Genomic DNA, 14,663 nt, shown 5'->3' on the forward strand with positions numbered 1-14,663 from the left:
TCCCAGGTGCAGGGTAAAGTGAACATGCCCAGACAGAAACAGATACATACAGGGAAATGTGCAATAGCTTTGCATTTTACTCTGTGACAGCACAATCTGAACAAACTCTGGGGCATAAAACTCACAATTAATCTCACCTTATTACACACCTTAATCACTCTGTCTTTGATCCTGCACAGCACTGCTGTGATCAGAGACCGAGCTCCAAAATATCGCAGCACACATATTAAGCCCGTGGAAAGAAAGAAGAGTGACGGGATAGGAAAACCAATGTGATGGCATTTTAAAAATGCTTTTATTTGCATTACTTTACTGGGTATACAAAATGTTTCATTAATTAGCTTTGCGGAGAGCATTCTGATTGGGCTTCCTGTGTGTCCAGTAGTGTCTCTTAGCCTTCTGCTGACAAATCCAACCTACACTGCCGCATGCAAGATCCATCTGCTCCAAGTCAAAGGTGTCAGCATTTCAGATAACAACACTTAAATTTTACCCTTCAATAATTCAGCAAACTGCACTGTGAATAAGCCACCAATTTTATCAGCTCATATCAGAGCTATGCAGTTGGTTTGAATAGCATAAAAACTACCTATAGGCTTTCTAAAACATGGCATTAACATGGTTTAAAAAGAAAAGCTTACATCAACTTCCATTAAAATACTCTATGCATCTAAGGGCATGCACAATACTTCACATTCCATACTGTGTTTATACCTTTGCATGGCTGCCGGGTTAAAAAGTGAAGTCGGGTAAAGAAACTGAGGAATCACCTCTTTCGTCACCTAAAGAAAATAAGATTTGTGCTTTTGTTGTTTTCTTTGTTAATGTAAGACAAAATCTGCAAAATTCTTTACACTGGTTTGATTTGTGAGCATAATCCAGTGACATTTAAAAATCATAATGACAGATTTTGACATTAGTTCATCGCTTTGGATCTACGTTAGCTCTCGTCCTAATCCGTTCACACTGTTTATCCTTACCTTATCTTCATCAGACTTTTCACTGCGGTAGAGTCCATAAATCGTATGTTAGCAGTCAACACTCTGGACAAAGATGCCAAATAAAAGCATGTCAATGCTTGTGCACTCCCATTCATTTGGCAGTTTATTTAGCAGTTTTAAAGAATGGATCGTGATTAAAGTCACATCTTCTGCTTCTGATGTAGAATAAATATAGGCAGTTGTGAAGGAGCCTTAAAACCCTCAGTTTGTTGATAAAGGATGGATCTCCATTTATTGAAGGTCAGTCGTGGTATTTTTGTTGGTAAACCCTCAGAAAGACCTTTGCTTTCCTATTTTCAAGCTTCAGAAATCAGTTGTCGCTTTCATTTTGGCTTTCATAATGTTTGTCATTTCCACCTTCACGCTTCCACCTTTGCCTTTTTCTTTATTACGGGTGCAGCAATTGTGAAACTCTGAGGTGTTACTAAATGAGAATTTGGCAGATTTACTGTTTCCCCATTTTTATTCACAAAAAAAATCACAGATCTGTATGAATGTTAAACATTTAGCTAGCACAAAATTCATGTCACACAATCACTGACACTGATAAATGCTTATTTTTAATCGTATTTGTTGCTATGCTGAAATTATTCAGCAAGGAAAAACTAATATTCGGCCCATTTATCAAGCTATCCTCATTTATTATCTCTATCTGATGACACATTATGCAGACTGACATTAACGCTTTTACTAAACAAAGGAGTTTTCATCTCCTGCTGTCACCCAGCCGCCATTACATTGGCACGTCTGAAGTATTAACAGAACATAAGGGCTGGATGAACTGTCACTGACCTGACTGAAACTGAGTATGGTGAATAACAAAGGGAAGTTCTAGCTAGATGCTGCCCTGCCTCTTGTTCATCACCCTCATCAACTTGGAATCAAGCCACAAAATCCATTCTCTGAAAATGGTGCTACAGAGGTGAAGTGGCACAACACAGAATCAGCTGCTGTAATTGAGCAAACTGATGATAGAGCTATATAGCTGAGAGGGGTAATTGTGTGCAGCACACAGAGAATGACTAAGACATTGAACAATTTTACTTCAGAGACCCAATTTTCCCTGTCCTCAAAACTGATAATGTTTGGAGAGAGAGAGAGAGGTAACAGTCAGCTGTCAGGATTACTGGGGCTGAGTGGGAGGACATCTGAAGATGATAAGAGAGTGCTGACAGAGGAAAAACATGAAGCCGAACTCTATAAAACCTGTATGGTAAACACATGAAGAGATGCAGGCAGAGGCAGCTTTTTTAGGTTGATGTGTTTCATCTTGTCCCTGCCACTGTCTCCGAACTTGCTGCTCAGAGTTTTGGCCAAAACATGCCTGATTGAAGTTTGCCCATTCACAGCAATCTATGTGTGCAAAGCGGCAAAAGTTATTTAATGACATTAATATTTATATTTACTCACTCACCAAAATAAAGCCATTTTTAACAAATGTATTTTGCCTTCAGGGTTCACTTAAGCATGACCCCTAATGGATAAAGGAAAGACTAAACTGTGAAGCGCTTCACGAGCACATATTCAACTTGCAAAAATGTCTTGTTATTTTAATAAAAGCCTGAATCCTGGTAGCGCAAACACTGAATAATTTAAAACTTGATGCTGCATGTGTTAATTTGAAAACTAAAAGAACCCCTGAACTGTGACTGTGCACGTTCCGACAAACACACGCAAGTACCGAACACTACCAGAACTTACTGCTACAGTTCAATGGGAGGGAGACGACTGAGGTAGTAAAAAAAACTAAGAAAGGAATGAAGTTAGCCCTTGGATATGAAAATATATATCATAAATTACAGGGTCATAAAGTCAAGTTGACACTGCAGGGTGATATATGGCTACATCTGGTGGACACACATTGCCTGAGCTTTACGTTTGAGGTGGAGGTATCGTTTCATGCAGGTCACAGAAAAAAGTAAGCCTCACTTCTCGAAATATTGCACATGCAGCTCTAATACTAAGACACATGGGCACATGTAGCGCACTTCCACTAAGCTGTTTTCATTATTTGTCATCTGTTTCATACAAACATCCAGCTTCTGCATTCGTGAAACCAAGCTGGCATCACGTTTGAAGGCTTCAACTGTCACCACCAAGTCCCTCTCCATAGACCTCTTCCTGGATTTAAGGCAAAAAGCCTTATCTTTCCTCTCTTGTTACTTGACTCTCCAGAGTGTTATGAGAAATGTGAAGAGCACTTGTCAGCGTTCTGTTTGGATGACTAGGACCCCTTAAGTAAACTATTTGCAGCTGGAAGCCATGCACGGCACATGGTTTACATTTCAACATGGGCAGCTATACGCTGAAAAGTGTTAGGTAATGAGCATAAGACTTTACATTTAAAGAAAGAATAGAAAATAATCAATGCTGTTTTCCTATTACAGACTTTATAAGTTGAGGTTACATGAAAAGAGGGAGCTCGTATAAACATTTACCACTCACTGTGGTATTCTTAATTCTTCACTCCTTTTACTTTGGCATGCAGGAATTTAACCTCAAATTTCACAATGTTGTTTTCCAAGTTTTACCAAAGCAAAGAAACCTCTTTATTTGGCATCCCTTGTGAGTTATGAACAGAAGATTAACCTTAACCAAAACTATTTTCCCAACTGATTCCTTCATGTGAATACGATCAGAGGCCCCACCAACTAAACTTAGCCAGTAGTTATTTCACATGTTTTTCTTTTCAAGGATGTATTTCAGATTTCTCTTGACAGGATCACAAAAGTGAAAGACCTAGAAGAGATCTGTTTATTTCACTGAAAGCAATAAAGCAACTTCCTGAAGGATCAGATACAGAGCAGCTGGCAGGAATTTACTTTTTTCCTCAAGGACACTTCAGCGGGGTAGATGATTGCCAGCAAGAGTGCTTGAATGCTGGTGTTCTAGTTGCAGTTGCACCGATGTCACGAAGCCAAACCAAACATTAGCACGAAGACATCAAATAACAGCAGAGCGCTCGCAGCCTTACAAGATCTGAACCCTATTCTTTGCAAAGACTAAGGGGGGCCTCTCAAGACTGTTTCATACTTTTTCATTTGCATGCTTCCTGCAACCACAGCAAGCGGATATTTAAACAAGGCAGCAGTCGGGCTTTAAAAAAATCTCCTGTAAATATTCATTTTCCTTCCCAAACAGATGCCGCCTTGTGTTAATCCAAGATTAGTTGATTCAAGCTGAATTTAGAGTGAATTTCAAAGCAGCATCGAGCTGAAAACTGAGCTGGTAATAACTGTGTCTATCATTGTCTTACATATGTGCTGTCTCACAAGAGTCAAGACATGAAATTTGAGCTGCACATACACGCACACATGCAGACCACAATGCCAAGAAAAACTGAAGACCTGGAGAGGTGGGTTGTGTTTCTGTCAAGTCTGTACAAATACGAGAAAAGACACTCTTTATTTTAGGTAAAAGACGTATTCTCATATTCAAAATAGAACTTATGAAAAAGTAGTGGTAGTAGTGTTTCTGCTTTTTACTTATTTAAAAAGATGTACAGAAACGTGCCAAAAATGAAGTAAAAGTACTTTTTGTGCAGAATGATCTCGTCCTTGCTCTCCTGTTGTGGCACTTGATCAGAGCATCAGTTATGCTTCCTCTTAGTTTTTGTTATATAGTGTTGTGAAAAACTCTTTGCCCTTTCCTGATTTCCTTTTTTGTGCATCTTTGTCACACTAAAATGTTTCTGATATCAAATGAATGTTAATATTAAATGAAAATAACCAGACTTAATAGGGAAAAAATATTAAGGGAAAAAATCTATCCAAACGTACCTGGACTTACATGAAAAGTAATAATTGGTTCTGCTATACTTGGCAGCAAAAACTGCAATCAAATATTTTAAATAACTGGCAATGAGTCTTTGGCATCATCGTGGAGAAATTTTGGCCGATTCTTCTTCTCTGAATTATTTTAATTCAGCCACACTGGGGTTTAACATCACAAACTGGTGTCTTTTTTAACACTGGGTCAAGTAGGTTTGGATTGCTTTTTTCCTCTTAGTAAATGAAAACATCTTTTAAAAACTAATTTTACTTTTGTTTTGGCTATTTTTGTCTAATATAAAATTTTTTTTTGATGATTCGAAACATATGAGACTAACAAATATGAAAAAAAACTAATAAATAAGCAATATATATAACAAACATTTGGTGTATACCACTCACGGTGATTTGGTATCTGACAAAAGCTCAGGCTAGAGTGTTCAACCTATGTATGATGTCTATATGAGGAAATGTCCTTTATATGGGCATCTTGGACACACATTTGTGACTGTTCAACCCTTCTGTGTGTAAGGGATAGCCAATCAGAAGAAGGCTTAGTTATAGTAGAGGAGCCAAACGAGCTTCAGACAAAGAATCAACTGTGGGGCTACACCAAAGTCAAGTATAAGATAAATAAGGACTTCTGCAACTGTGAATAAATATTTGGAGACTCCTCAAGTACTTGAGCAATTGAGTAAATGTACTTGCTTTTCACTACTTGATTTGGTAAAGTACTAACAAATGTTACATACTAGATAACTAGCAGCTAATCAGAAGGGCACTTATTGCAGAAAGTGTGATAGATTATTCGTTTTTAAGTCTTTTTGCCTTTAAGGGGAGCTCTGAACATCACAAATGGGATGAGCAAAAAGATGCTTCACTGCAAAAATGTCCCACAGACCTGTAAACATGCATTCAAATGATTGGAGCTGATGTTTTATTTATTTTACAGTCTTCTTGCTTTACAAACAGTTTTCATTGTGTTTTAGGCTGACAAGAAACTCACAGAAGACCACATGGAGAGGGATTTATGTGAAAGACTTTTGTGAAACAACCAGAGTAACACTAAACACTGGAATGGAAAAAGTGAATCAGTCATGCAGTGAAATCCCTGACAGAAAAAAATTGTCACTGAATAAAGAGATGCTTGATTCAATTAAATGTTTCACAACTAGTCAGTGAATGAGAACGGGTATTTAAAATGACAAACTCTTTTTCACACAACTGCAAGGTTGGAATTAATTAGTTTGTGGCTTTGCTGTTTATTTTAACAGACAAGCATGATTGTGCCTGACGATATGATACGTTTTATATTAGTACCTGTGGAAAAACACTAGGGTAGCTGCTAGTATGTCTGATAAGATGAAACACATTGCCCTCTAGAGTTAGTTTGCATGCATGCATGCAACTTTCTGGTCGCTTCATGAACTCAAGAGGCCCTCGACCCCATAAAAGATGGACAGCATCTGAGGGAGTCTCCTGGGGTCAACAGTTTCTACATCACACAGACAGGAACAGAACAAAATATGGGTAAGTTTGCCACTTCCACAGCCATCCCTAGTCTTATGCATGCTGCAGGAGGGGTCTTTAAAACTTGAATATGCTGTTAGGATACAGTGTCAGTGTCAGCCTTGTTTGTTTGTCCTGATAGTTTCAGTCAGATGAGAAAAAAAAACTGTCCACTTGCGTCTGATTGGCCTATATTTATTTATTGAGCTTTAGTTTTGTTTATATAAGTCTGTAACGTTCTGCCTGTTTGATTATCTTCATACATGTAACCCCAGTTAGTTCTCAGTGTCAATATATGCCCATACATTCCTTTAGTCTTTGTTGTCACTTTTCTCATGTGCTACCTTGGTGCTCTGTTTTCCTTGGAACCTGCTCTTTGCTCCTCTCGTTCGCAGCCTAACAAAGACGCTTTTCTGTTGTTGAATCTGCTTCGTCCACATTGGAATTCTCAGCACATCAGTTGCAGACAGCAACCATGTGTCGCAAGTTTTTGGGAGAATGATTGATATTAACCCAGATATCATTTTTAACTTTAAAATACAATTCAGTGTCAGTGTCTGCCTTAAAAGCCAATCAATGCCCAGCATGTACTGTAATATAACACACTGGTGCTTGGACTCAACGTGACTGGTATTAGGTGATGAAAGTTAAAAGTCACTTTGCTTTCACAAAAAGAACCCACATATTTTGTGCCATGATTCAAGGCTACTAATTTTGACACTTGAGAAAAATGCTTAAAAGGATAAAATGTAACTTGCACCGGGACTGGCTGGCACAGGCATTCACAAGCTGATAATTCAAGTTTGCCGTGCGGTGCTGTCCTTAGTCTTTCTGTGCTGCTCTGTTTGAAACAAGTCTTTAGGCAGCTATGGAGTATTGGTCATGTTAAAAAATTAATTTTCAAATAATAGTTATTTGATATAGTTATTACTTAATTTCCATAAATTACTGAGTTTTCAGTCATTCTTTTTCTTGTAAGAAGGGACATGTTTTATTACTAGAAATACAAAAAAAATCGTATTTATTATGATGGGAAATTCACACATTGTTCATATATATATATACATATATATATATATATATATATATATATATATATATATATATATATATATATATATATATATATATATATATATATATATGATGCCTCAGAGAAATCTGACCAAGCCAAATCTATTCAGGTAGGTGAAACACAGTCAGAGTAAGTTGTGTTAACCCAGTAGCCTTGTTAGCTCCTTCTTCTTTCAAAGAGACACTTTCCCTTCATTGATGGCATCATATAATTCATCAGTGACAGGCTGATAATGTCCAGCACGACTGTTCAGAAAATAAATCTTTTCACTCGAGTTTTGTGGCTTGTATCCTTCCTTCTGCAGCCGTGTCTTCTGAATTTTGAAGGTACCTTTGAACAAGATAAAAAATATATATATGGTTATTATGTAATTTTATAAAATCACATTGCCGTTTGAATGTTTTTTCAATGATGTTCACCTGTAGTGTCAACAGACGGCATGAACCGAAGGAAGACAGGGCGTGCGTAGGAGGGCAAAGCTTTTTGTACACCGATCAAGAATGCATCAAGGTCCAACTGGTTTCCCTCCTGAGCTATTGCTGCCATACCGGCCTTCCCTTCCACACCTGAACACAGTAAAACACAGAGTATTCATCAGCGTTTGAGTCTGTTTATTTGCCTGAAATGTGCCGATGAAATAATTCATTTCATCCATACCTGGCACAGACACTCCATAGACGGCAACATCGGTGTGTCCCAGTAGTTTGCTGAGGACTCCCTCCACCTCTGTCGTGGAAACGTTCTCCCCTCGCCAGCGAAAAGTGTCGCCGCTGCGGTCCATGAAATACATGTAGCCATAATCATCCATCACCAGTATATCACCTAAAGCACAGACAGTGACAGAGCAATAAAATAATCATCATTCTGATCGCTGTAAATGAATGACAGTCGTGAAAAACAACGTATTCACAGGACTGGGAAATACTAAGTATACCCTTACTGCTTCCATAGGAATTAAAGAAATAAGCAGCAGCCAGATGCTTTTTAATTTTGAAAAAGCCAAAGACTCTACAGGCTTTAGTTAGCATGTTAATTAGATCAATTAGAAAAAAGACTGAGCAAGTATGGCTAATTTGTAAAGGTTAGCAAACAGAAAAAACCTTCTTCTCTCTAAAAACAATATGACACAGCTTAGGTTTGCAAAGCTGCATCTGAACAAACCTCAATACTTCTGGAATAATGTCCTTTAAATAGATGAGATCAAAGTAAATGGTAAATGGCCTGCATTTGTATAGCGCTTTTCTAGTCCCTAAGGACCCCAAAGCGCTTCACACTACATTCAGTCATTCACCCATTCACACACACATTCACACACTGGCGATGGCAAGCTACATTGTAGCCACAGCTGCCCTGGGGCGCACTGACAGAGGCGTAGTAGTAAAGTAGAGATGTTTGGCCGTAATGCACAGCACCAGTTTTAACTACAATCAGCTGTCAAGTACCATGGTGGAGGGGTGATTTGGGTTTGTTTTGCAATCACCGAGCAAAATCACTGCTCTTTAAGGCCATCTGTCTGACAACTAAAGCTTGGCCAAAGGGCCACCATTCAAGCACATTAATAGGTCTGAAACAATCCACAAAAAAAGGAATCAAGGTGTTGTAATGGCCTAGGAGAGCTGTAAACAAACCAATGAACTGAAGCAACTTTGTAAAGAAGAGTCAAAATTCATCCAGAACAATGTGAGAGAATGACAACTCACAAAGCCAGAAAATGACTACTTCCAGTGAGGGTTGAATTCACGATTCACAAACTGCTTGAAGGAAAAAAATGACAAGCTTGCTCCTCACAATGCACCATCATCTGGCTTGGAAACTGTCGTAGGCAGGGAGCAAACTTTCATTGCAATCAATGATCCTTGACACTAAAGTTGATGTTTGCTCTGTGAAAAAAAACGTTGTCTGTGGTGAAATTACAGATGCAGCAGCGAAAGTGTTCCGAATGGGACTTTCACTGCTGAAAATAGCGGCAGTACTGGAAGCAGTCCAGTGGTGTCATGATCACAAATTATTTTCAGTTTTCTTATGAAAACAGAAGCCAATTAAAATGTGAACTGCATGTAGTAAAAACTATAAACAAAGATAAAAGTTCATATGGCAATTTAGCATCTGCTGCTTTCTTTTTCTGGATACCTGTGAGATGAAGCATGTTCGATATTATAAAACTGGAAATCAAGAAACAGACAGTCCATCATTATTATTCTGACTAACATTAAAGAGACAAAATAAAACATGCCTGAGACATAAGCACAGTCTCCCATCTTGAACACATTGCGAGCGACTTTCTTTTTGGTGGCATCCTGATCAGCGTAACCGTCGAATCTTCTGAGCGGATCGGTGTGGTTGATGTGTCCCACTAACATGCCTGGCTCTCCTGCAAAGATGAAAGATGATTTTTGCATTTGTTTACAACTTTTTTGTTTGCCTTTTTTCTCTGTATTGTAGCTTTGCATGTACGTGTGTGTGTGCATGGTGTTACCTGGCTCACAGGGTATACAGAGGCCTTGTGAATCCCTCAGTAGTTCCTTGCTATCCTGCTGCACCCTGACCAGTCTGATGGGATAAAAATTTGGTAGGATGCGACTATTGAAGCCACACGCCCCGACCTGGATGTGCAAACATACAGTATAGCAGGTACGTAAAAAAGATGTTGTGTTTTAAATTCTTTAGCCTCCTAAGAAATCAGTAAAACAACATCCAGGTAAGCATACCTTTCCATCTATGTTGAGCAGGCTGCAGTTGCACTCTGTGGCACCATAAAATTCCCCAATTCTTTGGATTCTGAATCTCTTGACAAACTCTTCCCACACCGAGGGACGGAGTCCATTACCGATGGCAACACGGACCCTGTGACGAGCCTCTGATTTTCCAACAGGCTGGGCCAACAGATAACGGCAGATCTCTCCTATATACTGGATTACCTATGTGTGCGCACAGACATAGAGGTACAATTACACACTAAAACTGAATCGTAAGTCTTGTTTATAAAACTGGCTCAAGAAAATCAATAGGACATTTGGCCTGTGGCTAGGCGCAGTTATTGCACCAGTGTACTCACAGTGCAGTTGTGTTTGACACAGTCATCCCAAAAGTGACTGGCTGAGAATTTCCTCCTGATTACAACAGTCAAACCAAAGAGCAAACACTGGCCTAAACCCATGATGTTCCCTGTAAATATCCACATGAACACATGAGCACATACAACAAGGATTTCTGTGAAGCAAATATATACTTGTAAACTTGTTCTTTCTTATACATATTGGCAGAAACAGTATCCCTCCTAGTCAAACATGCCAGCCATTTGAACAGTGTTAACACTTGAAAGCATGAAAGGTGAAAAGCTTTTCAAAAGACATTTAGACATTTATTAAAATTTCACTTATGAATATAGCTTGATTTAACCTTGACAGTTACCAGTAGACCTCTTTTAGACCTCTCATTAAAAGAAAATTGCTCAGTGGGTAAACCTCGACGTCCTTGATTTCAAATTATGTTGAAGTGAAAAACTTTGTAATAACCTAAAGATGATAACATTTGCCCTTTTTTACTTTTACTTTTGAACCAAGTTTAAAGAATTTAATTTAAAGTTATTCTTGTTTGTAGTGTTTTTTTATCCCATGCATTCTATGCTCCCCTGTCATCATGTTTACTGCTTACCTTCATGTTTCAGTCATATGTAGCCTATTTTGTTTACTTTCTTTTTCACACTGAAGATTAATTTTTTTGTGTTTCTTATTTCACTTTCTGCTTTTTGTTGCTAGCCTGTACCACCTGTACCTCTGCCTGCTTCCTGTCTTCTCTTGGTGTGTGTGTCTGTCCTATGTCAGTTTATTGTCACATTGTCTATTTGTTCAATGTTGTTGTTTTTTTTATCCTATATAAAGCGTGTTGAGGCAGCTGTTGTTGGGGGTTTTGTTGTGCAGTTGGAGACTGATTGCAAATAATTGAGCCAACTGGTTGCCCAGAGATTGAGCATGCGACTGGTCCTAGAGTTAGTCCCGGACTGCAAGGCAGCCTTTCCAGAGGCACCGAAATTGCAAGTTTATTGCACACAGTTGCAATAACTTTAGTCACACTCCAGTCTCCAAACACTGTTGTCCTGAGTGTGACTTTAGGGTTCTTCTTCTTCTGCCCTTTTTGGTATGGATTCATGTTTTGTTTTCTCTTTTGAATTTTGGTATGTTTGGAGATTTTTGTATCAGCCAATAAAGTCTCACTTTTTGTTTATTTTTGCCTTCCTCCACATCCTGCATTTGGGTCGCGCGACAACTGATGAGCCTTCACCAAACTTAGCCCAGAAAATAACATCACTAAAAGTCCAGTGTGATGAATGTCTGACTTCAGGAAAAAATGTATTTTTAGTATAACGATAAGATTTGTAAACCTCAAATAGATTTTACCATTTATCAAAGCCAATGGAAGTAAAAATAAGTACTTTTTAAAAATGGGGTAATATATTATGTTAAAATAGACATAATAACATAAGAGCTATGAAGAATGATTCTGATTGTTATTATAATGACATCATGCTTGTAAGGATGTGTAAGCGTGGGAAATCTTACTTTATATTAATTTTAAATGTATTTTGAAAACATGGATGAGAAGAAACAAGGCCGACCTGCTGAATGATAGAGAGGAAGGCAGTTGTAGGTGATGTCATCAGGACGTAAGCCAAAAGAATGAAAACCAAAAGCTGCGATGCGGTAATACCTGACAAAAAAGAACAACAAACTAAGTGACAGAAGTCATCATCATTACTTATTTCATTATTTAAAGGATTCTCTTAAAAGTGCAATTTTGTGACTGAAATGTCGTAGACATGTCTTATAACAAAATTCAAAGAGTAAGTTTTATTAACTGTTGATAAAACTGTTTAGGTCCCTCAGTGGACTGCATCACCTTTGCAGATGTTTCCACAGATAAACTTACCGACTGTGCACCACTACAGCTGCCTTTGGCATTCCTGTTGTACCAGAAGTGTAGATGTAGAAAAGCCTGTCTGCAAATAGAAAGAGAAGAAGAAATTTCCATATTGCATTCTCAAAACCTTTTGACGGTGTTTCACATGGGTGGCATGCACCGTGACGCTCCCGTCATTCTTTACATATTTTTTTGTTACTCTGTTTTCTCTCCGTCCCATACAGGCTAATCAAGTAAAGACTTGAAGTGTGTCAACATAGGAATGCTAAGCAATAACAAAGACAAAAACAATGCCTTTGTTAAAAATAAGAGAACAAATGCACAACAATATAAACGATTGAATTGAACATGGCCAGAGTTGTATTTGCATGCATTATATAAAATAAAAGATAAATATTGTTCATAGTCTTGAACTTTGTAGTAACTTGATGATTTTTTCCATTTTTTTTTCATTTTTTTGACACACATGTGAGCTAAATTAGAAAAGAAAAAATACACAAGACAGCCAATTTTGGCAGTCAGCCATTTACTCTAGCAGGCAAAGACTTGCTAAGGACAAGAATGTGTTGCAATCAAATCTTGTAAAATGTCAAATGCAGCATACCCCTACCCACGTGCACAAATTCTACAGAGCCTCACCATTAAACTCTTTCCTTATCTTGTAGGGTGGTGGGTGTGTGGGTGAATGGGCCAGCAGAGAGTCCAAACTCTGAACCTGAAGCTCATCCTTGTCTTCCTGCTTACCAGTGCTGAACAAAACCATGCTGGGCTGCAACATGCTACTCACCTCTGTTACAGCTGGAAGACAATCAAAAGTGTGAAAAATATAAAGCAGGCAAACCAGCACATGTTTTATTAGCTGTTTTATTCCACCTCTGGCCAAATAAGCTCTGTATTTATCTTATAAATAAAGTATATTTAGTTCCCACCTCCAGTCATCTCCGATCCAAACACCATCGCTCGAGCTCCAGAAACACTGAGACAGTGTAGCAATGACTGCTGTCTAAGGTTGTAGTTGATAAGAGCAGCCTCAACACCTATTATAGCAAAACCCAGCCATAAAGCTGCCATTAAAGGCTGACTTTCCATGTACAAAGCCACCACATCACCCTCAGTCCAGCCCTGAGCCAATGCCCAGTGGGCCACAGCGTGGCATCTCTCCTGTAGCTCTCTAAAACTCCAAACCTGAAATGAAATGAAAATGTAAAATCAGTCTTAATTTAGTTTATTCGCTGTTTTAATTAAGGTGCTATGTTTTCTTTCTATTTGTTATTCTTGATGAGACCTCACCTCTCCTGTGGCCTCATATATCAAGGCGGGCTTGTCTGGGTGTTGTGTCACTACCTGGGCAAACAGGGCAGGGATGGTTCTTCGGTTTCGCCGATGGTGATACATGGAAATTCTCACTTTAATTATAACAGCCAAACACCTTTTAGACACAAAGAAGAGGAAAGGAGAAGAGTGAAGGGCATTTGCAAACAGGACTGGACCAGCATAGAAGCAAATGTGGGACAAGCCCATGCAAACTACCTACTTACATGAGGTCTCTTTTAACAGTATGCAAAGCTATATGAATGTTCTTCCAAGATCCCATATGGACCAAGCACAGCCCTAGCCCCACCAGCAGACTGCAGAGCCAGGGGAAGGAGCGCAGCCACACAGTGCCCAAACCAATGAAGCTCAATATGACACCGATCTTTCGCTCCATGATCGTATCTCTGAGAATACAAACAATGACTTCAGGCACAAAAATCATGAAAATACACTCAACTGAAATCTCATGAGATGAGGCTTACCTCTTAAAGATTCTTAATTATGATAGTCCAAAAGAAAAAAAATGGATTCAGCAGCAACAGTGTGCTGTGACGAGTTAAATGTCAGCTTCACTGTTAAGTTGAGTAACAGCACCAGAAGCAGCTCAAAGAGCTGTCAGATGTTTCCAAAGCCAGAGGTGAAATGCCTGATAAGAGGCAGCACGCAGCAGAGAGTTGCACAAGTTACAACCCATGCAGTTCCTGCGTCACCGCAGAGCCAGTGTGATTCATTACTCCTGAATCAAAGCGCTGCCGGTCCTGTTTATAAAATCAGAAATGTGTGATTTCATGAGGAAAATTATTTACTGGGTTCATGCATAGGCACAATTTCTTCATCTGAATAACTACAATAGATTACTCACTTACAATCAAGGAAGAGTTTAATCATCAGTATTTATTATTTCCCAGAAAGGCTAATGAACACCAAGGTTTTAAAAGCAGAGAGAAGTTCAATTTTATTGAATGTGTAGAAGTTATAACATTTGAATCCATTAAGTGTTAAATCATTACTAAATAGATCATTTTGATTAAAGCAGTTTTCAAAGGAAAATTAAAAAAAAAAAAATCCTTAAAGAAT

General features: G+C 38.6%; 1 protein-coding gene across 1 annotated transcript; it reads right to left on the reverse strand.

The window, feature by feature from the left end:
- Positions 1-7,436: 7,436 nt before the first annotated feature.
- Positions 7,437-14,530, reverse strand: LOC146385164 (long-chain fatty acid transport protein 1-like). The gene is made up of 14 exons (XM_084930756.1): positions 14,069-14,530; positions 13,811-13,990; positions 13,563-13,701; positions 13,202-13,457; positions 12,912-13,070; positions 12,282-12,351; positions 11,971-12,062; positions 10,411-10,520; positions 10,064-10,273; positions 9,832-9,958; positions 9,589-9,726; positions 8,013-8,177; positions 7,775-7,921; positions 7,437-7,685 (listed from the first exon to the last, which is right to left on the reverse strand). Exons 2-14 carry the CDS (start codon positions 13,978-13,980, stop codon positions 7,528-7,530), a joined length of 1,941 nt encoding a protein of 646 aa, XP_084786882.1. The 5' UTR covers positions 13,981-13,990; positions 14,069-14,530; the 3' UTR covers positions 7,437-7,527.
- Between the last annotated feature and the right edge of the window lie 133 nt (positions 14,531-14,663).

This window comes from Perissodus microlepis, chromosome 6, assembly GCF_051167445.1.
Source record: "Perissodus microlepis isolate ML-2025 ecotype Zambia chromosome 6, ASM5116744v1, whole genome shotgun sequence".
Taxonomy (NCBI): domain Eukaryota; kingdom Metazoa; phylum Chordata; class Actinopteri; order Cichliformes; family Cichlidae; genus Perissodus; species Perissodus microlepis.

What these genes read in the sequence shown, in the direction of transcription:
- LOC146385164 (XM_084930756.1), bottom strand. Translation starts at nt 13,980, where the DNA reads ATGGAGCGAAAGATCGGTGTCATATTGAGCTTCATTGGTTTGGGCACT. An exon ending in GATAAGGAAAGAGTTTAATG is followed by an intron (nt 12,352 to 12,911) that starts GTGAGGCTCTGT and finishes TTCTATTTGCAG; the next exon opens with ACAGGCTTTTCTACATCTAC. An exon ending in GCCGTCTGTTGACACTACAG is followed by an intron (nt 7,686 to 7,774) that starts GTGAACATCATT and finishes TCTTGTTCAAAG; the next exon opens with GTACCTTCAAAATTCAGAAG.